Source organism: Triplophysa dalaica, chromosome 19 (assembly GCF_015846415.1).
Source record: "Triplophysa dalaica isolate WHDGS20190420 chromosome 19, ASM1584641v1, whole genome shotgun sequence".
Lineage (NCBI taxonomy): Eukaryota > Metazoa > Chordata > Actinopteri > Cypriniformes > Nemacheilidae > Triplophysa > Triplophysa dalaica.
In genome coordinates, this window is record NC_079560.1 from 6119586 (window position 1) to 6146323 (window position 26738).

General features: G+C 37.4%; 3 protein-coding genes and 1 non-coding gene across 6 annotated transcripts; 1 reads left to right on the forward strand and 3 right to left on the reverse strand.

Annotated features, from left to right (window-relative positions):
* Window positions 1–16559: 16559 nt before the first annotated feature.
* mzt2b (mitotic spindle organizing protein 2B) lies at window positions 16560–19995 on the reverse strand. 3 transcript variants are annotated; one of them, XM_056732129.1, is made up of 7 exons: window positions 19929–19995; window positions 19084–19200; window positions 18922–18957; window positions 18528–18721; window positions 18128–18279; window positions 17317–17451; window positions 16560–16838 (listed from the first exon to the last, which is right to left on the reverse strand). In XM_056732129.1, exons 4-7 carry the CDS (start codon window positions 18710–18712, stop codon window positions 16687–16689), a joined length of 624 nt encoding a protein of 207 aa, XP_056588107.1. In that variant the 5' UTR covers window positions 18713–18721; window positions 18922–18957; window positions 19084–19200; window positions 19929–19995; the 3' UTR covers window positions 16560–16686. The 3 variants fall into 3 exon arrangements, with proteins under 3 accessions (XP_056588107.1, XP_056588106.1, XP_056588108.1); XM_056732128.1 differs by lacking the exon at window positions 18922–18957 and having other exon boundaries at window positions 19929–19992; XM_056732130.1 differs by lacking the exons at window positions 17317–17451; window positions 18922–18957 and having other exon boundaries at window positions 19929–19982.
* Window positions 19996–20098: 103 nt separating this feature from the next.
* On the reverse strand, window positions 20099–23621 carry zgc:193801 (uncharacterized protein LOC564476 homolog). Its single transcript, XM_056732127.1, has 8 exons — window positions 23461–23621; window positions 22675–22873; window positions 22399–22589; window positions 22137–22301; window positions 21872–22027; window positions 21578–21712; window positions 21373–21465; window positions 20099–21064 (listed from the first exon to the last, which is right to left on the reverse strand). Exons 1-8 carry the CDS (start codon window positions 23473–23475, stop codon window positions 20636–20638), a joined length of 1383 nt encoding a protein of 460 aa, XP_056588105.1. The 5' UTR covers window positions 23476–23621; the 3' UTR covers window positions 20099–20635.
* A 309-nt stretch (window positions 23622–23930) lies between these two features.
* Window positions 23931–24002, forward strand: trnaa-ugc (transfer RNA alanine (anticodon UGC)). The gene has a single exon. It is a non-coding gene; the product is annotated as a tRNA-Ala (tRNA).
* A 417-nt stretch (window positions 24003–24419) lies between these two features.
* LOC130408158 (lysosomal membrane ascorbate-dependent ferrireductase CYB561A3) lies at window positions 24420–26635 on the reverse strand. The gene is made up of 6 exons (XM_056731637.1): window positions 26534–26635; window positions 26271–26389; window positions 25936–26122; window positions 25149–25351; window positions 24867–25021; window positions 24420–24675 (listed from the first exon to the last, which is right to left on the reverse strand). Exons 3-6 carry the CDS (start codon window positions 26120–26122, stop codon window positions 24489–24491), a joined length of 732 nt encoding a protein of 243 aa, XP_056587615.1. The 5' UTR covers window positions 26271–26389; window positions 26534–26635; the 3' UTR covers window positions 24420–24488.
* Between the last annotated feature and the right edge of the window lie 103 nt (window positions 26636–26738).

The following is a 26738-nucleotide window of genomic DNA, read 5'->3' on the forward strand; positions in this document are numbered from 1 at the left end:
TACTTGGTATCGTAATACTTCAGCTGGTATAGTATAAACCGTGACAACCCTAAAGTAAACTCACACAAACATAAATAAACAAAAGCAACATAAAAGTCATTGCAATTCGGCCATCCCCAAAGGCCCTTCACAGACATCTCAACACCCAGTTACACACTATTTTTTACTGACGCTGACAAAACATCCACATCTATTGGGAAAAGGCAGTTAAAGATCCCTTCCACAAATCCCCTAGCCCTCGACAGGGCTGTCCCTGCCCAAAAGGTTAATATTTGAAGGCGAATGGCCATAAATATGGAGAGAAGGACTTTTAATTAAATAAGCACTTCTTAAATGCTCTCTGGGGCAGCACTGCTTTTGTTTAAAGATGATTGATTGACTGCTATCTCTCCGGGCTAAGTCATTTGTTTCCCCACTCTTTCCCTCCTCCCTCCTTCCCTTTTCTCTCTCTATCGCTCCATGTCCCATACCTCTCCATCCTACTCTCTCGCTCATTCAGTCATTTACGAGGCCAATATTTCTCCTCACCCGTGACACTGTAATGAGCTCGCTGTGCGCCCAGCGGCCACGCCCCATCCCTTTTCCCAGGAGGCCGCGGGGCAGGGTGCCCCGTTAAATGTGAACTCAATCTAACACCCCGGCAGTACAGAGTTATTTATTTTTCGGGAGGCCATAGAGCGGTCAAACGAAGTATTATGATGTTATTGCCCACCACAGACCTGATAAACAGGGTAAACAGACTCCAACCCACGGTCACATTCTCTCGCCTATCTCTCAAACGCACATTGAACATTATGTCGGCAGTGGTTTATATATATAACAATTTCATCAGAAATATTTGGCCACCTAATGTGACCTGCAAGATACATCACTGCCATTGTTTATTCCCCTCTTTCTCCTTTCATCAGGTTTAAATGCATGCATATACAAAAATGATATGTGCTAGCAGTCCCAGCCTCAGTTGCAGAGGATATTTTATATGATTTTAAAAAGCAAAAGTTATGTTTAGAAAGGCATCAAACTGATACAACTCAAGAACAAAAATAATTACTGAATTTGCTAGTTAAGTGGTTTGTTTGGTTTATGCACTTCACAGAAAGCAAACTAGATAGCAATGCAATTCAAAACTACCCAAAATACCTTAGTGTCATCATAAAAGCACCATTCATATTTTCTTTAAAAAAATCTAGTTTCATTTATATTTCCAGAAACAACAAAGCTGATATTATTATGTTCAAATTATCTAAAATTAAAGAGAAGTTTATTTATTAAAACCAAGCGTTAGCAAACATTTTGCTTAAAAAAGTAGAGAAAATCTTGGGATTGTTCACCCAAAAACAATTCTGTCATGAATTATTCACTTGTTGTTCCAAACCTGTATATTTTTTTTGTTCTGATGAACACAGATAAAGATATTTGGACGAATCATGTTTGTAACCAATCAGGTAAAGGATGCCATTTACTACCATAGTAGGAGAAATAACAACGGTAGTCAAAATTGCCCCAGAACTGTTTGCTGTCCTACATTCTTCTAAATATCTTCTTTTGTGTTCATCAGGAAAAAAAATGATAAAGCAATTTTTCTTCTATGATAGTCAATGGTGGCCAAGAACTGTTTGATTATAAGCATTCTTCCAAATTTCTTTCTCTGTGTTCATAAGAACAACTCGAAGGTGAGTAAATGATAACAGACTTTTTATGTTTGGGTAAAGTTACCCTTTAAGCAGTATTTCGGTTACAGTGTTGAAAAAAGCAGAATAAAATTACAACAGCTCATATCATTTTTAGGTCAGATTAACGGCCTGATCCCTTTCCGTCTCTTCCATCCATTCGTCCAAGATTAATCCTTCTTCCTGTGCAGTCTCTCGATCACTTTTTCTCTCCCTCTACTCTTGTTCTTACTACCTTGCTCTGTTTTCTCCACCCTCCGTCTCTTTCTCTCTCTCTAGTTTCAGGCCGATAAGGTCTGATGATTTCTAGCTACTTTAGTGCCAACGACGGGGGACTTCCTGCCGGCTAAGGTCTAGGCGCCCAGTGACACCCTGCTGGGGATAGTGGGAGCTCTGATTTTGGCTGTTGGCTTTTCTCTTTGGGTCTTCACGCTTTCAGTGCCGTGTGCGGCTATCTCTAGGGGGAAAAATGGGATTTCGTCATAAGTCCTGGGCCTGAATCACACCAACTCGCTTCATCTTCATCTCCCATCTCTGCTACAGAACTACAGTCACTCTGGGGCTGTATATCACAGACAAGCTGCCTGCTGCTCCAGTAAGATACAGCTTACTGTTTCAGATCAAATTTATTACACCTGTCCGACGTTACCACCTCTCTGATCCGATGCAATAGTATGCAATAGGATAGATAGATAGATAGATAGATAGATAGATAGATAGATACATAGATAGATAGATAGATAGATAGATAGATAGTTGGAAGATAATGGAAGTTTGTTTTGGTTTTGTCAGGTGGGCAGCTCAGTCAAGCTGTGATGGTCACCAGTGCCGAGAGGATACACTCCTTGATAACATAGAGAGAGACTGATATAGGAGACTGAATGAGGACACACACACACAAGTTAAGAGAGAGAGAGAGCGCAGGCAGGACAGAGAAAGCACAGGGCTGTCAGGTGGGGAGAGAGGGGGTGTTTGAGTTTGGGGAGTGGACAACCCGGCTGGCAGGCAGGCAGGCCCATTAAAAATTCAGCAGCGGGGAACAGGCCGGGGATTCACAGTAATTAGATGACAAAACGGCAGGCTCGCTGGAGATGAGAGGGAGAAGGGTCACACACAATGCCTCCACCACGGGGTAATTTGTAAGTGTCAATCACTACCAAGCCATGGTACATGAGAGAGAGAGGAAGAGCGAGGCAAGGAAAGGGAGGGGAAAAGATGCAGCGGAGGGAGGAAAGGGTAAGAGGATGGAGAATGGGAAAAGACGACAGAAAGGAGGAAACAGGAAGTGGAAAACAGGCAGTGTGGACACACAGAAAAATACAAGTGGCATTAAAATAAAAACACAGAGATGGTATAAAGCTGAAAAGGACAACGATAACATTTAATCCAAAGAGTCACCTTGAAATGACAGTTTGGTTATTAAGGGCTGAGTCACAAAGACAATAAACTTGGGGTGATGGTAATGAGAGCAGTTTTCAAAAACTGCATTTACAAAACCCTAAGGAGGTGATCGTACTGTGACCTTCAGAAATCCCAAGGCCACTACAAGCGCATGCCGAGATTCAGGTATTGGCCTTCAGAATATAGTTTGCTGTGCTGATTTTATCTCTGTATAGAGGTCACAGATGGATGTTCCTCAAGCAAAACACTGCATGCTAAAGCAACCCTTAATCTCTGATAGCACCAGAGCTCTGCAGAGTCTGTCAGCGCTTCCTTATATTAGCCTTGTATGTATGAGAATGTGGAGAAATGCGAGGTGTACGGTGAGGGACGGCATAGGTCACAGAGACATGGCTGACTGGCATGTTTCTCTTCAAAGACAGGAGCTCTATTCATTCTTGTTCAAAGAACAGCAACACCAGCACAATGAAACAGACATGTTAGCATATCTCGACTGACAAAGAACCTCGCCAGACACATGACAAAGGTGCAGGTATACCATAGGGTTCTGCTTTTTGCATATATCCACAGGGACCGAGACTGAGTCTTGATGCATGTAGCCTATCAAATACATAGAACTAAAAAACTGACAAAAACAATGAGCTGTTTGATCGACTACATGTGAGGTTGAAGTTTGTTGTCACAGAGAGATGTTATCAAAAATGGATATTTTACAATAAGTATTGCTTTGTTGAATTAGACCAATGATGAGGAAAAATTATACAAATTTAACCAAAAGGTTGACCTGTGATCATACAATTCATTACTAACATAACTTAAATGTTTATTACAAAATTTCATATTTCAAAGGACATTTGCAGTTTATATTTTGACAAAAAAGGCAAATATCTATTAATAAAATCTACCTCCAATATTGTGACAACATGCCCCAATATCCCCTGCTAAATGTCTATTCGTTTCAAATGAAACAACGTTGGAAATAAGAACGATTCCTTTTTTTAGCCACATAACACTTCTAGATCTGCAACTTGGTTTACACAGGCAGAACTATGTGCGTAATCTGTGTTCGGTAAACTCAAAGCTAATGAGTAAAAATTAAAACCGACAGTGTGCAAATCAGAAACATGGCATAGAAATGTAAAAATATAATCAGGACAAAGATAGATTTGCACTCTCACCTGGTTAATGAATGAATCTTTTAATGCATGGTCTCCAAACACCTTTCTTTATTTGCCTTAAGTGATTAAATTCCCTCTTTTCCACTTTCTTTATAAATTACCCATAATTAGCAGCCCGTGAACCCTCACATTGTACTATATTTTTTTATTTTGAAATAGTTAGTAACAATGCACTCAATGATTTAATCTTTACTAGAAAGGTAATAGATGCAGACAGACAGATAGCACACAGGAAACATTAATAAATATTTAGAGCTGCACAAAACACAATCCTATCATATATTTAAAATGTTATTTTTATTGCTGGTCACATTAAGGACAAATAAAAGAGCAATTTATATTCCACTACATACTAAATTGACATACTCTTAAACAAAAATGCAAAAAAAGGTGCTTAAAAGCTTCTTCACAGCTATGCCATAAAATAACCATTTCTGATTCCATTTGGTGAAAGGAAAAATCATCTTATTCTTACCTTTTTATTATTTTAAGAAACTTTACCCCCACAAAGAATCTTTTGTGAAACAGAAAGGTTCTTCAGATGTAATATAGGTTCTTCATGGAACCATTTAGACAAAAAATGGTTCTTCTATAGCATCAGGAAGCACTTTTATTTTCAAGAGCAAAAGCAAACATCTCACTTATGAAGAGAGATAAATAAATTACTTTTTGTGGTCTTAACGTAACAATATTTTATCAGACATATCTTTAAAAACAATTCTGAAACCATTTAATCTTACATTTTTTCCCTTAATTTTACATTGATTCTCATGATGTACCAGTATGCATGCATGTAAGTGCATATGCATGTGTGAAAGAGAGTGCTGTTAATTGCATGTAATTGCGTAATCTCAATGGATGTAAGATCGTGTCTGTCTGCTCATTGACTTTAACATGGAAGAGGACTAGAATTCGAGTCATATTGGATTTCACTAAGTGTGAGGTGATCTGCTAACCTCTGGATCTGCTTTACAGGCAGACGATAGAAATGCAGATTTACCCACTTCTCACATATACCTGCCTTCATGGTCTCTGACATCGTTCAGCAGATGCAATTTAAAGTGAGACTAATTGAAAATCTAAACTTATTATTTTCTCTGATGGAAATTTCGTGAGCGTATCTGTCAGTTGTTTTACACCACAAAATGGGTTTTCCACTCAGTATTTAAAAAAACAGGTAAGATATTCTGTATAAAGCCCCTATCTTGAAATTAACATATTTTGAATGAAATTGGTTATTTTTCTAATAGGAATAATTAACCTACTGTTAAAAAAATAAATCCTTAATAACAATACAATTTATATCCATATGACTGAAAGGAGTTGTTAAGCAGAATGCTTTTATTTTGACGGGCGCCACAAAGAGCGTTTGTTTAAAGAGTCACAAAACACTAAACAACATTTATGGTTGTGTTGCACATAATAGAAGACAATGTTAGCAACTGTAAACCATTACAGTAGAGAAAACTAGTTAACTCATCTGGCCAACGTCAAAGGATGTGATGCAACAATAGGGGCTGTCTGCAGCCAATGTGACGAGTGGGCTCCTTGGTGTTTCAAGTCAGAATCGTGGGCGTGGCTTGTTGGTTTTGACTAAATCTTTTATGCTTAAAATCTTTCGAAACCTTAACCCCTTAACCCTAACCCACACCCTAACCCTTACCTTACTCTAACCATCTTAATTACCAATGATTGCTCAAATTGACGAAAAAACACGATTGGGTGATTAAGTAAAAAAAATATATTGTTTAAATGTTATTAAAAACCTTTATTGTTACTTAATCCAGACATAGCTTCCAGGTTTGTATTTGAAAAGTTAACATTATAATAATTAGCAGTGAACAATAAATGACAATTCATTTTATAAAAATGAAAATGTGATCACAAATAATTTAGGAATTTAACAAAATAACATACAAAGCAGCCACAGTAAAATATTGAATAATTTCCACAAATTAAGTTTCGTTTTGAGTAAAAATACAAACTATATTGACAAAACACATCAACTGCAAGTAGGCCTAACCCACAACACACATTCATCATCACAGTAAAACATTTAACAATTTACTTGAGAAATTACATGAGAGAACAACCCCCTTATATGATGTTTTAACGTTAACGAACAGTAAATAAGGATCAACGAACGTGCTTCTCCTTCTTTCCATTTAATGGCGGGTCGCAAACAACATGTTCAGGTGTATATGGCAACCTACGGTACCGGGGTGTGTAACATCATATAAAAGAAATATATAGATCCATTGTGTTTATTCATCCTTTTTGCATAATTCCACGGAAGCCATATGCGCTGTGCTTGCATTGCAAGTTATGACAGCGTCATTCTGCAAGTAGTGAAGGGATACTGAGATAAAATTACCTGAGTTAAAGTTCGAACTTCGGAGAGATCAGGTACGCCATTTTGCCTCTTCTATATTATTGAGTGGAGGTGGCGTATTTGCTATTCGAGTGTGGAGCTGCACTCGCCAGATCGGCTGAATCATTTTGATTACATTTTAGAAAAAACGGCAGTGAGGTACAATGTTGCTGAAAGGGGAGGTTTCGTTAGCGGGACTTTTATTTTGTCGAATTGCCGCAAATAGTGTTTGTTTATGTGTTTGTGTCCTCGTGCAGTGAAAGCCTGCGCTGAAAGCTCTACAAACACAATGCGTTCAGTAAACGCAAATGTGCCACTCTGTCACACAAAGTCAAGCAAAAGAAACAAAACACATATTTAAATAGTATCTGAATATTTCGTTTGCTGTTACGCTTAACGTTAGATGTTAGCTGTTCAGCGCTAATTTCTTGTTAGGAAATAATACATTTGCCAGATTCCGTGCCATTCCGTGTTGTACAGCAAATTCTGTTTTTATGCCTGGATTCCTCTATACCGTCCGCGTTACCGCATTGCGGAAATCAGGCTCTATGTATGGTTAGGTATCGGCCTTTGGTATCGGTGTTTCATTATGAGTACGAGTACATGAGCTTGGTATTGGGCCGATACCGATACAGGCATTTGTTTTCAACAAAATTTTGAAACTATTTAAAAAATGGTTTAATAATAAGTTTATGATAAAGTAAGGGGTAGTAGGGAGGTCTTTATTATCGACATATGCCACTAAATTGGCAATTATATTTTTATTTTAACAGTCAGATAACAATCGCATCTGCCCAAGCCATATGTATTATTGCAAAATGAATAATATTTGTTACATTATTTGTGAATAATACAATTTTTTACTCCATTTGCTAGTGTTTATTGCACTAAATATCCGCGCGTATTTTGGAATAACAGTGTTTTCATTTGGATGAACTTGTCACTGATTTTGCTTTAACCTCACCGCCACTCATGCAATAAGCTGCACTGCGACAAGGTAATATGTTTTATGTCAAATCGTGTTTGCTGTTAATTTCAGATATTATGTTGGATTCCACCTTTTGCTGCAGAAATTAGAGCATTAGAAAGCATATTTTAAACTATATGAGGGTTATGTTTGTCTTCTGTAAGTCTTTATGCATGTTCGTGCATTCAAAACTAAACGTTTTGTTTAGATATGATGTGGTATAATTTATGGTTCTGTTACTTTTGAATGTTGTTGTTGTACATTGAAAAAAGAATAAGTTAAAATAGTGCACAATATACTGCATTGAATTTTCCGTATACATTTTTACAGATGTTTTACCTGCTGTAGTAGAGTAGGCGGGGCGAGACCGTGGTTCGAGTCCGGTGAGTAATTGTGAATTAGCGCCAGCTGTGCGCACACCGGCCTCGAATCACGTAGGAGATGGGAGAATATAAAAGGAACGAGCGACCGGACCGTCGAAGAGAGAGGACCGGGCCCGAACTTATGTTATGTTTGTATTTATATTATGTTTTGTTCGCCGGCGGTCGTCCGTGAGGGGCCGCCGGCTGTTATATTACTTTATTAAATGTTTAAATGTTTGCCGGTTCCCGCCTCCTTCCTTCCTTTTATTGAGATTTGTTACACCTGCATTTTAAATTTTTCACTGAATTAAATTACATTTAAGTATTAATGAAAATGTCCGTAAAGTAAAGGAAAATGTACTGGTAATTTACAGTGAATGGCCAGAGGAAATTTTGCCATACCCTATAGGTTTTGGTGAAACGACACTGAGGTGTCAAGCATGAGAAGCCAAGCACCTTTAACATAAAGAAGTCAGAATGCATAAAACACTGTGGCACCACCCCTTTAAAAAATTTAATAAGATTTGTGGCAAATGTATGAAAGGTTTGCGAAAAGGGAAAATACCATTTATGTTAAAACAGCTTTTCTAAATATGTTTAGATATTTTTACATTTAACAAAGAGATAAAATACGTATTAAGAGAATGATTTGCAGTTTAGAAAAACAAATAAACAACTAATAATAACTAACAAGTAATTGCTTGTGTAAATTTGTGAAAAAAAGGGAAGCTGATCCAAGGTGCAAGGAAATGATGGAAAGGAAGTAGAGAAGGAAATAGAGGACAAAATAATAGAATGAGCGAAAGAAGAGCAGGAGAGATGGAGGCAGACTGGCTTCACTAACTGTCGAGGCAGTTAATATAAGGTTTTGGAGATAAGGCCTCACAGACAAACATTGACAAAATCAGGCATTCCGCCGCAAAGCCGGAGCTGTCAGTCAAACTGAGAGACAGGCCAACAATCAGCACTCGCATTCCGATAAGCACGGCAGAGAGCACGTGCAGAAACTGCATCTACAGGCGCAGGGTAAGGGAGGGGGCTGCTAAGGGGGCATAGACGAAGAGAGACAGAGACAAAGCTAGTGTACTAAAGTCTACACTGCGCAAGGTAGAAACTAGGAAAAAGGGGGGAAATTATTAAATGAACAGAAGAGTGTCTCTACCAGAGGAAAAAAGTGAAGAGTTGATGAAAGATGTTCCACTAGAGGTTAAAAATAACTGAATACCTTCGCAAGTTTATATCAAAGACTGGCAGCATACGGACGTTAAAATTTGGGTCTCTCATCAGCCCAACTCATACAACATATGCCATGAAGAGAAGGAGGGAGAAAGGTGTGAGATCAAACTAGTAAAAATAGCACTTCCTCTTTCGGCCTCAACACCTGGGGAAATGCCAGGTGGAGAAGGGTTAGAGGGACAGAGAAAGAAATCACAAGGAGACACAAGGAGGTTTTAAAAAAATACAGACAAAACAGAGAACAGCATTAAAATTTAAAGGTGTACAATTTTTTGCAAGATCTATTTACAGAAATGCAATATATGATACATAACTATGTGTTCAGAGGTGTATAAAGACCTTACATAATGAAGCGTTATGTTTAATTACCTGAACATGAGCTATTTCTATCTACATACACCACAGGTCCCCTTGCATGGATACCGATACCATTTTTTAAAGACCGATATTTTTTATAGTGTTCGCCGATAAAGATACCTGTATCCGATGCCTGTATAATGTACAATTATGTTAATAAACCAGTATCTTACTGGTATTTTTTTTTCTTTTTTTTTTAGGTCTACTTAAATTTAAGTAGTACTTTTAAATTAAGTTCAATTTTTTTATGATAAGTAGCACAATTTTACTAGCACATTACTTCAGTTCGCTAAAGTAAACAATATACTCTGTGGTCGAATTATAAAAAATTCAAGGGGGTGGTGTGGTAAAATGTGAGTGTATTATAACTTGTTCAAGTCAACCGGACTTTTATTTTGACGGGACGCCGCACAGAGCGTTTGTTTAAGTTAACCGGACTTTTATTCTGTGAACACTCGTTCACAGAAGTCATGCAAAACAAGCAGAATACATATTTAAACAGTATCTGAATATTTGTTAGCTGTTACGATAGCTGTTAGCGGTTCAGCGCTAATTTCATGTTAGGAAATAATACATTTGCCAGATTCAGTGCCATTCCGTGTTGTACAGCAAATTCTGTTTTGATGCCTGGATTCCTCGATTCCGTATCGGTGTGTCATTACGAGTACGATTACATGAGCTTGGTATCTGTATCGGTGCATCCCTCGTTGTTTCTACAGTAGCCCTAAAAAGACAAACTGCAAAGCATTTCGTATACATCTCCTTTTGCAAAGAAGACTAACATGACGACATATTAGCCCAGTGTCAGCCACCTAAGTGCTCTGAAAGGGAGAGAGAGTGTTGGAGTGAGCCGTTGGTTGCAATTCGCAACCTCACCGCTAGATGCCGCTACACTTTTCACTACAATTTCATACACTGTACAAAGGTTCTGATCTGAGAATCAAGCCACTGGTTTCCTGTTGAATTGTTTGATTTTTTGCTTATTTAACTGTATCATAAGAGCTTCTTATGTGACTGTGTGATGTTGTGGATAGCTACTGATTGCATGCATTGATTTATTTGTGTTTTTCATTCTGTTAACATCATTAGGAAGAGATCACATCTGTGCTATACATGAATAAACTGTTTAAAAAAGTGAATTACTGCAATACTGATGAATCACAAATCAGAAACAAAAGTAATTTATCACTATTGCACAGATCTTAAGCAGTAAGATTTTGTATGATATATAGAGATATAGAGAACTATTATGTGTTAGAAACATAGCCGCAGAGAGCATGTTAAAGGCTGTGTAAATAACCCTGTGCAACATGAGTGAATTATGAGAGATCTATTATCTGTAATCATATTGTAGGGAACACAAGGAGTACTTATGTGTGCTTGTTTGCTCTGAGATACAGCAAGCACAATATCATTTTGGACTATTCTGACTGTGACAGTGGAGACCTGTAAATGCAATTGTTCAGTAAGGATGACAGCTAGGTAATGAAGTTTAAAGGGATAGTTCAGCCAAAAATTTAATTCTGTCATCATTTACTCACCCTCAAGTTGTTCCAAACTTGTATAAATTACTTTGTTCTGCTGAAAACAAAGGAAGATATTCGTAAAAATGTTTGCAATTTTCAGCTCTGGGGCTTCATTGACTACAATGGTAGGACAAATTAAAATTGTAGTCAGAATGCCCCAGAACTGTTTTTTTTTTAATCTCAAAATCAAAATCTAATTTTGTATTCAAGAGATAAAGAAAATAAGATAAAAAAAATATTCTATGATAGTAAATGATGTCCTGAAAATTGTTAACATTCTGCCAAATATCTTTGTGTTCAACAGAATTTTTTTTATACAGGTTTGTAGGTGAGTAAATGGTAACAAATTTTTTATTTTTGGGTGAACAGTTCCTCTAAGATAGTTTTACCTCTCTGTGTACAGACATACGTTCCTTTGTATATTGGATATTGTTATGCGTCATTTTTTTCTTCAGACAGCTAAATAAAACAGCTACAAAATGAAGTGATTATTATATTAAACAGTTACATTGCAAGCGATGACCATTGAATATTATTCTGCATAATATTAAATGTACTATCCAGTTTCATACATTGCTGAACACTTGATTTGTTTTGTAAACAGCTTCATTGTGCTTGTTCAACAGTTCAATGTTATTCTCGTATAATCAATTTTACAAGTTTAGAATCATGACAACTTTTTATCATATATATTCTATGAGACCTCAGACACCGAAAACCTTACAATATACGGCATCTCTGAATAAATTATCACCATCACCAATGGAAGCATACAGCCTCATGAATAAACATGTGAATAAACAATGAAAATTACCATAAATCTGCCCTGCTAATGACTAAGGTTAAGTCAAACTCTCAAAAATAGAAACAAACAGTCAAGCAAACAAATATGTTCGCAGCAGTAGGAGCGTACTGGCTGACGGGTCCTTCCCACCGCACGCTGCCAAAGATATTCACACATAGATGAAGGATGCCACAGGCAGGGCATATGTGGAGATTGAAAATGAGGTTCAGCAGCCAAGGAGGGACACCGCAGTGGATACACACTGCCCCCTATTGGCTGGGTTTGGAAGCATAGGTAACCCAACGGCCACCTTTGTTTGGTCAATTTGGCGATTAGTTGCAAGATTTTTAAAAACCCATTAAAATACAATTTATGCCAAAAGCACAATGGATAAATCTGTCTTAAACATGTTTTGTTTGTTTTTATAAACTGATGTATGAGTCAAACCATTAAACATCATTCCACAGATAAGTCAATAAATGCACTTTTTTATTCACCTTTGTGCATTTTGTAATCAGAACAAAACTGTAATATTAAAGTTATGTCATCTGCACATATTTACAGGAAAAAGGTGGATCTACCTGTAGTTGAAGTACAAGCTACCCCTCTGCTTCTCAAACAGGGACACAAACACACATTTAGGGGTGCGAGTGTGCGAGAGTGTAAAGGGTTAAAGAGGTTTCCTGCTGTGCTCTCTGCTTCTATGTCTCGGCCCATTACACTTGCCGGAGTACAGCAATATGGCGCCATCAATTACAGCCTGGCTGCACTGCCATCAATACAGGGAGCAGGAGAGAGCAGTACCACAGCCACATAAACACGACAAACGGCCACATTAAAACCTCCAGCTCACCTCTTTCACTTTCTCTTTCCCTCTCTGGAGATTTCAACCTCTCATACACTTGCGCTCACACACCTATTTTCTTTTGCTAAAGCTCCACAAGCACTTCTTTTTTCTTTCCTCCTGAAGTATATGTCTTTATCCTCGTACCTCTCAGTCTAGCAAACAAAGCCTTCCTTTCTCTTCCCCTCATGAGCACTCTTCTTTCTTGTACTTATGGCACATCCCCTAAAAGAACCAGGGATCCTATATTTCATTTGGTATACCTCGCTTTTTGAATAAAATCTACAAATTTGTTCATACCTTGCTATAGCACAAAATATTACGTGCATGTCAAAATGCTGTGATCAATACACAAAACTTTGAATGAATAAATCTTTGTCCACATCCATAATCTGTCCACATACAAAAGAGCTCTCTCATATGCATTCTACACACAAAGGTTTGTCATTCAAAACATACTGAATGCATATATAGATCACTTCGAATGACGTAAACAACACTGGTTCACAAGAACTTCCTGTACAGTTCTTTAACAATACACAAACGTTTGAACAACCAACCAATCTTTACATCTTAAAATTGGTCTAGATGAAACAAAATACATTTTTAAGACCGTTTCATTATAGTAGGATTTCTGCCACTTGGTATACTGAAAGTGGGCTTCTCATGAAAATTTTGTTTTCAGATGTCCAGAATACACTAAAACCACTTACAGAATCATTCACACAATTCATGTAAGGGCCCCTTCAGAGTGACCCATTTCCTAAAACACTAAAAAAACATTACACATTAGCACATGTGAATGATACAAAGTGTCATCTAGTGCCTATGAAGTGTAATACACCTTCAATTTTGCAGCTGTCGACTGTGAAAAGTAGGCTTTCTGTGATACTTTTGAAGATAGTTATGGAAGGCCGTTTTGGCAAATATTTATTCTAGACGTAACGTGTACAGAACATATAACGCGTGGAGTAATTGCGCCTAACCCCTTGTTTTCACCGTCATGCATCTGCGGCACATTACAGTTCTGGTGAGGTTTTGTTCTGTCCTCAACGCTGTGCCAATGTACACCAGGAGCGTCTCAAACGTAAGCAGCTGAATACGCGAGACCATGTGATTTGCATGTCTGATGTTTTTTTTCGAACATTTTATTTGTTTATCATTAATTTTTGGGGGTTATACCATGGTTTTACTACACTTAAAACAAAAATATATATATTTCACTATAAAATAACCATGGTTTTGTTCGAGGATGAACCTTCCTATGGTCTTATGTCAGGGATATGTGATGTGAAATATGAACGATATAAACGGTTTATTTTTACATAATACTGTACGGCTTGGTCTGTCAAAAAAGACTAGGTGCGTATCTTGAGTGAGGTGGCTCGTAGAGCCGCTTCTTGGCCTCTTCAGTAACAGCTGAAATAAACAAAAGCATTTACTAGAGTGGCCGCGATCAGATCCGGTGGCCGTGTCAGATTCTAACGCACAGCAGACGCGTGCAGTGTAAAAGAGGGCTAGTGACGTAATTTCGTTACAAATGTCAGACACGTTGACGTGTAATTGCGCGTAGACGCATAAACCCAAGACTTCTGTTGTCAAAATAAAAGTCAAAGGCAGGCAACGTAGCCCCTACCATTTTTTTTAACAGGCTTTCCTTGTTTTCTCCTCGCAAATAATAAGTACAGATTAGGGCCGGATATTATGCATATTTAGCGTGCTGTCCCGGAGAGAGGGGTCTGAGCTAGGTAGTTCCTCCGAACTCGGAGGTGTGTACCTTCCCTGGACTCCTCCTGAACTTTGCTAGTAAAACATAATTTATTCATATAAATTTGCTCTTGATTCCCGTTTTAATTATATTACATTGCTTTATAACATGATGATAATTTTTATGATATATTTATTTTGATATTCCGAAAAATCTGTTAAAATATAGCATATATGACAACATTTATACTGAATTTGAAAATCAGGAAGACACAATAGGCCATATAAAGCTATGGAAATTAAAAATAAAAGAAACAGTGTAAAACAATTGGTTATCGAGCAGCGGCCCATAGGCGGGCCGTCATGGCGTTTGTGGCCGTGTCTACGTTTTTAATTACCTTTGTTTAACATTAAATAATTGTATTCTCTTTGTGAATTAGGACTTTGTGAATGCTGGTATGTTATATTTTTATGCTCGAAATTAGCTTTATGTATCAGATCCCCCTAAAGAGAAGTTCCAAGAGATAGAGAAAAACCAAAACAAAATGTATCGGCATGATACAGTACAACAGAACAGGCACTAAATGAAAATATATCAGAGTTAAGCTCTGCACAGCCAAATCATACACATGATCAGAATTAGAGACAGGTACAGAATCAAACACAGTCAGAACAATCAACCCAAGAAGCTATGATTATAGATAAAGGCTGAAACATGCACAAATTTACAGAGTAACCGCACAAACCATTTAAAGAATCTACTACAGTCACAAGAGCACTTCATGTTGACTTGAGGTCTCGTGGACTTAAATTGAGCATGCTCGCCAAGACTACATGTCCGTTGGGTTTCTCAATTGTCTGTTAAGTACTTACAGGTGGGCTGGTGAAGCCCGCATTGAAACAGATGATGCAGAAGTCACCCTGGAATCCTTGCGAACAACCAGTCAGAGAATGGATTGTATTGTTGTGGATGTCAGAGATACATAAACATGACAGAGAATTTGCATGTTTTGATAATTTGCTTTTTAAGACGTGGGAAGGTGGACGTGTCTGGAAAACAGTTTGGATGTTTGGTATGGCTTCGGTTTGCGTAGATGCATTTTTTTTTGCTAGCAGACTTATGTCTGTATTATGATAAGACATGTTTATGGCAGTAAAGTCTAATGTATCCTATATAAATACATTTCACTGACCTTGAAAGTCAAACTGTCTGCCTGCAACACAGCATTGAGATTTACAGAATAAAAAGATTCAAATTTTTGTTCATGCCACATTACATTAAACTGGCATAGAGAAGGGACAGTTGAGGTTTTTATAGTGGGCTGCCGATGTTTTTTTAGATACTCTGAACCCTATGCTTATCTCTAGTAAAAAAGATTTGTAGAAGGAATGCTAATACTTTTTCAATTTGAAACGTACGTTATTTCTTCAGAAACTGCTTTTCATATGTCAGTAGTGCATTACTGACATTCTTTAACTATTGTACATGTATCAAAAGTGAAGAGGATAACCTTGGCCTCGCTCTCTTACCAACTGTAAGAAACAGCAGTGTACGAACACATAAGCACTTTCATTGATCTACATTCCTGTCTACTTTATATAAAGTACAGATGTTATGGTTTTTATAGAAGGAAGAGCACCTCAAAAGCCATTTCAGTGCATACGAAATATGAAGAAAGCTAATCAATAGGTCATTTTGGTCCAAATGAATCAAGTGAGCATTCATAAGGTATCATTTCTCAATAATAAGAAAAGCCAACTGGCCTGAAAAAAACGAAAGAGGACGAACATTTTTTTTTGAGGTGAGGAATACTTCAAAGCAACATAAAAAAATCTTACAAAAAATCTTACATTAGAAGCCATCTTGCTTTCTAATTTCAAACATTTTGTCATTGCACAAGAACAGTTTTCGAGTTTCTTCAAAAAATAAAGTAGGCACATAAACTTCGAATTAGAAAGTTCAACATTTTACATACCATTGTTTTGGTGTGAATCGTGTTTAACTTGGCTATGATCTTAATTTCATGGGCTCTAGCAACAACACTAAAATATGGCATTCAAAATATTACCTTCAGCTATCATCTCTCAAGAACAGATGCAAATCTGAGACAGAATAAGTGTTCATCCAGCAAAAATGAAGGCATACCAAAATGGAATACCTAAAATCATAAGTTTTTATTTACAGTGAATTTTTTTGTCCAAAGTCTTAAAAATAATTCATTAACAAAACAAGAGTGCAACTTAAACACGTTATGCATGTGATAATTTATGTTGAACAAAACTTCAGTTGGAGGTGAGCTGAGAAGATGAGCTGCTACTGCCAGAGCTCTTGGCGCTCTTCTGTCCCCTGGTGGCACTAACCTGGCGTGGCAGCCGCTGACTAGAACCATCTCTTGCCGTTTTCTCTCCTTGCCCTGAACTTGTTTTACTGCGTACTGAATCACAAATAGACAAAGAAAAACAGAAAAAATAAAGCAAAATAAATACATGTAAATGCTATGACATGAACTGTAACTTTATAGAATTTTTTTTTATAAAATTAAACAAACAGCAAACCAGTTGCATACAGTGTATACAGTAAGTGATGGAATGGCAAAAAGTGAAGGTACAGATGTTCCATGTTCAAGATTTTGACACAGTTAACATGCATGGTTTCTAGTGTTGGTTGCAGGCAATTTTGCAGGATGCTGGTTTAGAAGCGCAATACATTGTCACAACTGACGCACAAGTCTCTATTGGTGAATGAGACTCAAAAAAAGTCCATGAGACACAACAAGTCATGAAACTGCAGCAGGAATTTGTTAGAAAACAGTTGGCTATTGGAAGGAGAAATGTGATGAAAAGGTGTAACATGAGGGCGAAGAGACAACTAGAAAAATAAAAACCGAAAAGAGAGGAAGAATGCAGGAAAACCTTGAGAAACAGGAGCATTTGTGTCACCCGCACTGTAGACCACTATCTTAGCCCCTCCCCTTGGTGGGCGGGGCACAGAAGAAGAGGGAGGGGCTGCAGTTTTAGCGCACTTTCCAGAGACAACACACTCCTCTTCTACAGGAAGTCATACATCGATTACAAAAACAGTTATAAAAACAACTCCACAAAGCACCAGATGAAACAGCAGAAGTTGGAGAGAATCAGAAAACTGTAGTATAAAGTATAAGATCGCAATCAGAGTTCCCACACTTTTTGATAAATATATTTCCACAACTTATTTTGCTTCATTAACATATATAAAAATTATATAGATTTAGAAAGTTTCACTAATACATGACCAATTAACTAAAAGAAACCCACTAAAATAAATTAGCTCAATTCATAAAAAATTACCAACAAGACTGAATCGAACAAAATTTATAATTTTTTTGGATAAATTATCTCATTAAGATCAAAATAATTATTCTGCAGATGGAGATGAAAATACAATATCACTGTTACTAAAGCCTCATCAGGTATTTCAATGATAATAAAGTATATTTATAATGATCATGTTTGACGGGTGTTGCTTTTTCAATTGCACATTGCAAGCGACTCAAACTCGTACTGCTTTTGGATCGAGCCGTGCTTCACAGAGAAGCTACGCATTGAACAAATATCGAGACATTGCATATCGCAGCCAGTGTGATTTCAAAAGGATTTGGTGGTTTCGCGATAAACTATCGTGCAGCCCTAAAAAAGTAATACTGTTGTGTTGCATAGCATGGCTGGAAAAATCCATGGATCTCACCTCTAGACTCTGAAGGTGCAGTGGTGGTCTGAGATACTGTTGATGCGTCACCAACAGATGTTTCAGAGACCTTCTGTCCTGCACACATCATCTTTAGGGTTTGATATACTGCCAGAGGAGCAACGTTCATCTTTAACAAGTCGACTATAATCCTGCAGAAACAGAAACATAAATCGTAAGCATCAAACAAACACATTATTGAAATCCCCCTTCTTTCAATCATCTGGAAATTTTCCTTCAATTAAACATGATCTTTAAATGCTTTTATTTTTTAGCATCATCTTGCACAGTGAAAAGCAAACAAAAAAGTGGTTATGTCACTATCAAAGCCAAAACGTACATTAACACTATTCTTTGCAAACACAAAATGCAAATACATTTGATGACATGTAGAACTCACTTGAAAACTTCTTGATCAATAACTATACCAGCGGCCTGTGTGAGCTCAAACAGCTCAGTCTCCTCCGCATTTAAAACCTTTTTCTTCTTGATACTGTATTTCTGCACATTGCCGCTGACGGTCACGCCGAGTGACGGGGAGTCCGGAGCGGAGGGCATCGCGCCTGGCTGCGCTGACTGTGACATACGTTTCACCTATAAACCAGGATCAAACACAATCCATACTTGCATTACATACAACGATGTAAACTACTGTACTTTTCAAAAGCAAGCAACACAGTTAAATCCAGTATATCATTGCATATAACCGCAATATATATGGAATCTTAGTTGGTAAATGATCAATGACTAAACATGTTCAATGTAACAGTTAAACAGAAAAGAAAGACATTCACCTGCACATGCAAGTCAGTTTGCACACCAAATGTTAGCTACAAAACAAATTACTCATATCAAACTTGATGATGACATTTCTACGTCCTCCTACAGTTTAATTACATTCACTGATATGTTGATCGAGCTCTAAATCAAACGATGAAGTTCAACTTAATACTCACAACAGTTGACTTAAGATAGCCGCCTATCTGCGTCGTATTCTTCTAGGGTTTAATGGCGGTTGGAAAACCAACTCAAAAGGTGCTTTCCGCCACCTACTGGAAAGGAGCGTGAAGCGCCTGATGGATAAGAAAGTCAGATAAAGGGACTGAAAAAAATCAATCCCGTTTCCTTTAAATAAATAAATAATTCGCGATAAATTATCGCTTGATTAGTCCCATGTCCTGACAGAATGTGGAGTTACAATTCATTTATTTCCAGGCTTGGCAAAGCTAAAGTCTTGCTCTTTCTTAAGTTTCACATTTTAAAAGCACGTCTTCTACCGTTTCGAATAATCCACATTTATCAAAATTTCAATTTTCATGTTTTTCTATTCAATATAAACATTATTGTGATCAAAACATCGTCTTTCCTTTTTCCAAAAAGCTTTTCTTGTATGCATCGAAAAAGCTTGTTTCTTCGTCCCATTCCTTCTGCCACAATTCCTTTATTTGATTCGCTATTAACACATAATATACTTCTGATTTACTTAATGCCACTTCAATATCTATTTGTGAGTGATTCAATGCCTGCTTGGTCAGATTATCCGCATGAATCCACATGACGTATACCAAAATACCATACTTATTCTAAAGAGACTTTACTTTATATCTTGTCTTGCTAAATATGTTTCACTTGACAAACTGTTTAGTGCTGAAGGGAATATGTACATATTAATGACTTGAGTGGTTGGATTTCTTCTATCCATTGAAGCGCAAGAAGTGTTGCTATTAATTCTGCAGTAGATAGAGAATTATAATCTACTGTTCTTTTCGACATTTTTATTTGAAAAAGGGGAAACTCATACAAACTGCTGCCGATGCTATCCCGAGTCCTGCGTGACGCGTCGTGCGTCCTCCTCCCTCTCCGTTAGTTTTATTGCTTGTCGATGTCAAGCAGGATCTTTACTGCCGCCACGCGGACTGGAGTGAGAAATGTAGTCTACTGCTGGTAAATGTCTTGAATGGTCCATGTGAATTTAAGCAAAATAAAGAATGTTTATTAATGTTTGTTAAAATAATATTTTTTATATGCCTACATAAAAATCTCTACAAATCCTCCACAAAAAGATTAACAGATCCTTTTCATCTCTGGATGACAATTTACGATTTAAATTACAGAAATGCTAAAAATCAATATACAACCATTAATAACATTTTTGTTAATGATCATAAAATGTTTCATTTTGTTTATTATTTCATGACCATTAATGTTAATGTTTAAATAACTCATACTTCACATCAAACATAGACGTCAATTAGATGAGTATAAGACCATGAATATGTGAGATCTCAGATTATATCTGCATGTAACAACGATAACATAAAATAAGCATGGATAAGAAAGATTTTAAACATATAACATACTATAAATTTAACAATTCAAACATGCCTTCATGTTCTTCTGCCCACCACTGGTAAGGCCAAATCAAGTTCTGTATTAAACTGCAGATGCATGGCAAATGTGACAGTAATTCATAACAGCACTATGAAAAAGGAATGAAGGCAGCCAATCTCAGCAGACTCTCTGTACTTTTGTTTCAACAGTCCCCTCTGTGTCATCCACTAAATTGCGCTTCTTAGATGACACAGGAGACAATGACACTTCTTGTTTATCTTCTAAAACCCTGGTGGTCAGTCCAGTGTTTGGCAAATCTATGTGCAAGCTGGGGCTCTCCAAACAAATCATTGTATCTGCTGGCAAAAGTTCCAGCTCTGAGGACTTCAAGTCCTCATGTTGGTCGGTTTGTAGTTGTAAATCCTCTAGTCCTGTTTCAGAGCCACTGATTGCGTTTGCCTGTTGCTCCTCTTCATTCACACTGAGCACCAGCGCCCCCTTGTGGCCATTGATTGCCATGTAATCTGTCCCTGACAAGATCTCGCTCCTGAGTGAGGCAAGCTGTGCCTGCAGTAGCTCCTTGTGCTCAGCTTCAAGGCTTTCCATCTAATGCAAAATAAAAACAGAACAAAATAAGAGATTTTAACTTTCCTTATTAGTATGCTGGGAATATCATTACACTGGTCAGAGAGAGGAATAATAATTAGCAAATATTCAGCAAACTTATTAAAGTGGTACAGAGGCACAATGTTAATAAGTGATTGGGGTGTTGCAGATGCTTTTCATCCAAATAATAATTACATTAATTACATGGAGTTAAGTGCCTTGTTAAACATCACAATGAGTAGCGATCACAATACATTTCCAAATCCCCCAACCTTTCCATAGAACACACATACACTCAGAATACTTACAAGCTTGGCTACTTTTTGCTGGCTGTGGTCCGGGCATTGATATGCTTGCAGTTCCTCAAACATTCTTACATTAGACTGCACCAAACTTGCAACCTGATGATATCAAACAGATAATTTTACAAAGAGAACTAATCGACATATATTCTACATTAGGCTCATGCCAAATTAATTCCAGAGTCATTTTATGTTCCTGTCAAGAGCATACCTGTTCTTTGAGCTGTTTGATCTCACCACGTAATGTCTTTTCCATACTCTCCTTTTCCTGACGTAGTATGTCTATCTGCTGGTGAAGCTCGAGGAGTCGTTTCTGTAAAAGGCTCTGTTCCAAACCCTCTACCTCCTAAAATCACAATGACAAAGTTTTAAGACAAACTGTCCAGGAGATTTGATAAAACACGAAAACAGCATAACTTATATGCTATCACATAAAACATCTAGCCAGTATTTTAGAAATAGGAATGCTATACTATGTGGTGTTCATATTTCATAGTGATGGTACCTGTTCCGTAAGTATGCCGGTAGCTGTGTCATAGATCATACTGCTTCCCTGTCCATCTGCATCCATCAGAACAAGGGTCTGTGTGCCATCAGAATTGTGGGAAGAACCCACCTCCTCCTCAGCACCAAATGGGATGCCAGTTCTCTCACAGTCATACTTCAAACGTAAAGGATCATTCAAGAATTATATTTCAAAGTTTAAATTCGCAGCTTAGTGGTCACTCATGCTTGCCAACATACGTATATGCCCTAAAAGCTTTATTTACCTTTGGCTCCACAGTCAATAGGGTTTCAGTGCCAGTGTTAAGAACAGGATGGGTTAAGATGGATGCAATGCTAGCACCATCTGGTCCAAGACTCACTGTTAGCCCTTCATACGCTTGAGCACGTGCCTCTGAACTTTCACCGTAATACTGTCGGCAGTTCACATTCTGGGTGAACAAACATGCAAAAAATTGTGGAATTTACAACATATTGATGGGGATAAGTATTTGAGAAAAAGAACGGGTATAATGCAGTGTTATCAACCTGTGTGACTTGGATCTGGAATGTGGTGTGAGGATTTCGGAAATGAGTCTTATAGTGTTTGATGGCCTCATCCCTTCTGTTGAAACCATTTCTACAGCGATAGCAGTGCCAGTGAGCACCCTTGAACCTCTTTTCCCCTTTAATAGTGCCTACAATCTCACAGTGATTACAGCAGCGTAGCACCTTCAAACCTGCCCATAAAAAGATGTTATGTTAGAAGCATACAAATAACAATACACATCATCAATATGAGTCTACATCCTCACTTTGCATCACCTGCAAAGTCAATGCCTTTGTCCACATGTTTAACGCGGAAGTGAGCTCGAAGGATTACTGGATCTTGGTAAGCCTCAGTCACAGAGCACAGTGGGCAGTGCATGTGCACTCCTTTCTCCTGCCCTGCACACTTTTCATCCTGACACAACACAGGTGTGTATGTGAGCTCCGTTCCCCTAACGCGAACTGATGGATGGGCCTGGAAAATAAGTGTAGGAAAGACATGAATGAATATGCAACCAAACTACAAATGTGAAAAATACACCTATTCCTTATTATATTACAGAAATTTCTATAAATAGCCTTGGTTTTGGCACAATATGTTAGCTCAAGTAAACCTAAGATATTTTACTCTTTCAGATTGTTTTAATATCAAAGTCTTCTTTAAGAGCCCCTTGTGGTAAATTGCCCTAGTAAACCAACGAAACTTGATCCAAGGCGGTGAATTTGTAAACAATACAAAAACAGGTAAAAATTAAATAAACCATTCTACCAACCCGAAAATGTGTTAAGCAATAAGGCATGTTAGGCATGAATGCAACTGAATAACAGATACTTACTTATCTGACACATTTCTAACAAAGTATATACATTTCAACTAAACCCCCCAAAATGTCATTATGACATTATATTTAGTTTATAACGAACATCTTGACTATGAATCGCACTTAATCACATTGATCTAAAAAGTTATAACGGCTGGTATGGCTTTGTAACTTAACAAGCTAACAATTTTAGCAAGCTAACACAACACCCATAGCATTCTACGTTTTAACTGTCACTCACCACAAATGCTGACATGTTTTTAAACGAAATAGAAATATGCTACAAAATCAGCTTTTTTCGTAGTCTTCGGTTTATTAAACATCCCATATCCGCGCGGTTGTGTGTGGTTCGTCATCTGTGTGTACACAGACATTCACCTGCAACAAGATTTCTGACATAGGACGCAATGTTGATTTGTTCTTGTTGGAAATCACCGTAAACGAATTTCGTTGGCCACTGACATATACGGTGGAATTTTAAACCAATCAGGGTCGTAATCGAGTAACAGCGTAAGTGACGCACGACAGAAATGAATCTTTTTTTATGTTATGTGAGCATACTAAACATGTGTGGCCTACATATATTAGGTAAGATATAACGTTGTGCTATGGTTAAGACCATGAACTGTACACTTTATTGTTAAAATTTGTTAAGAACACAATCGTAAATTGTTTTGTATTAATTCTAGTGGGAATGAAGGATGACCCAATGGGGATGTAGCTCAGTGGTAGAGCGCATGCTTTGCATGTATGAGGCCCCGGGTTCAATCCCCGGCATCTCCACTTTTCTTTGTTCGGTGTGAGCAATTCGCTGTATTTCTTAACAAAGTGATACTTTAAACCAAGGTAAATATATATATATATAACAAAAATAACTATAAAACAATTTCCACAAAGATTTAAGTTTATTGAGTTCAATTCTCTTTGTAACCACAAGAGGTTAGAGAACATTCAGATGATTTGTAGATGAAATAAAGCATAAAATAGGTGACTATAGACATAAGTGATACCAACCAAAGCCTTCTTTAAAACGTCCATAATTAGTGTTTTGCATGTTTAACTGTAATATTCTGTAAATGTATTATTTTCTCTCCTTTGCTTCAGTCTTCATCTTGCATCTGCCAACAAAGGCTACAAATACAGAAGAAAAAAGATTTCAACCATTTCTCCGCTCAGTATTTTATACACCAACTCCACACAAAGTTCAACTTATGTTATGATATATATGTATTACTTATTATTATTATTCTGACTTTTAATTGTGGTATTTTAACAGTGGATCACACTCACCCTGTTGCTTTCTTGCTCAAATTCTGGATTTCTCCATTCCTGATTGTAAATAATTCTTAGCACCACCAACCCAAAAATAACAACCAAAACACCTAATGAGTTTGCAAACACAGCTTCAGTGGGTAACGCAGTATAGGGTTCTGTATTGCTTCCGTTTCTCCCATTTCTACGGAGACACAATATATTAGAAAGAGTAGTGTCTGGAACAGCTGAACAAATCTGCTATCAATAGTAAAAAAATATATGTACTTTAGAGCCTGAATATATATTCTCTAATGTATTCCACAAGTAAATATATTTCCAGGGCCGATAGAAAATTAAGACTGAATGAACAAATAGAATTACAATGTCACTCACAATGTAAGCAGTAGTTTCTGATCGATCCCTGACTGGCTGGTGATAAGACTCAAGATAAATATAGCCATGCCCATCCAGGTGTGAATTGGTTTCAGAAAGATTCTAAATGTCAAAGGGCTCCAGGGCAACAAAAAGGCACCCAGACCTACACACCACTATCCAAACAGAAAACAAAGGTACAGTAAAAAATACATCAGGTCATTTGTATTTGATGGAGTAGCACTACAGTACTAATGGAGATTTACCAATACGAAAGTTAGTGGTAAGCATTATTTGTTGTACCTGCAAAATGAAAAGAATCACAGTTGAGATCCCAGTCCAACTGTGTAGTGAATAAAGGTGAGGGATGTTATTGGCACTGTGAAAATCAAAAGCCGCGATCACGCCCAGCAAAGAGAGCACCATTGCGACCAACAGTAGCCCGGCATGAGCCACCTTGGACCACCATCTGCTCCAGGTGAGAGGAACCCGGTACAGTAGTATAGCTAAGAGAGAGAAACAAGACCGGATTTGCAGTAAAGAGTTAATCGTATCTTTCATTGAACCTTGATAATACATTAGTATGCTTGTAAAATTAGAAATACATATGTTTCATGAATAAACAACTTATGTTTCTCCCTTTTGGATATTAATGTGACAACTGTCTATTAGATCTGAGCAGCTGACTGTGTTTAATTAAGCCCTATTTGTGTTTACCTGATTTAAATTTTATGCCGAAAATGTTGCTCACGCTCTTAAAAAAAACATGTGGGGGCTCCTGTAAGGCACATATTCTAGCAGGTAGTGAGACATGCTATGGTACCAAGATTAAGAGGTTTAATGTTACACAGACGACACATACAGTACAGTCATTATATCGTAATTGTGTTGGCTGTCTCATGAATCGGGGATCAAAACAACCCATGCTCATCTAATGTTGCACTCAGCATGAACAGTGGTAGAGAGATGCATTTTTAATGACTTTCAAAGGAAACGTAAATCCTTGGATGTTTCTTGTATAGCTCAGTTAAATGTAATACAGTTCTCATTTTTGTTTAATTTAAGTTAACTTTACAGGAAAGGACCTCACCGTTTCCGTATAACACCACCAGACTCACCACCATCAGCACAGGGTGCCAGTTAAACTGCAAAAAAGAGCCGTCCCAGGCAAAACCTCCTCTCCAGATCCCACTCCACAGGCACACAAACAACACACACAAAAACCCTAGACACATACTAAGTACGTAGAGCGCATAGAAGGAAACCGGCAAAGACATCTGTGTGTTTAAAAGAGAGGAACATTTTTTTAAAACAGTGAAGATATTTAATACAGTTTTTATATATTTAAGTTATTAAAACTTATGTAAAAATAACTTCAAATGTAAAAGTTTTACACAATCATATAAAAATGTTTTTGAGTCTTACCTTGTTTTCTGTTGCAGTCACTCAATAGTTTCTTATCTGTATCTCTCTGCCCCGTGCTTTGATTCTGTTTTAATGTGTCTGACCCTGAAATAGTGGTCATGCTGTTATCTTCCTGAAATCTGAAAAAGAGAGACATATTTGTTTTCTGACGTCAAGAATTTTTTGCTTGTCTTACGTGTCTAGCAGAGCCTTTGAAATTTGCATTTATATTATTGAAGTAAATGTATCTTATGAATTATGTGACAAATAATTGATACTCTTACTGAGTAGTTGAACTGCCCATCTGTTGTCTAGGACTACTACAATTATCTTTTCCTCCGAAGTTTGTCAATAAAATCTAAAATTCAGTCTAAGCACATGTTTTTCTGCACTGTCATGCAGATGTAAGAGTGCCACAAAGACCTTAGTGTTTGCTTTGTGAAGCATGTCATTAGAGTGCTGCGTCAGGGCTACAATGTCATGCATATT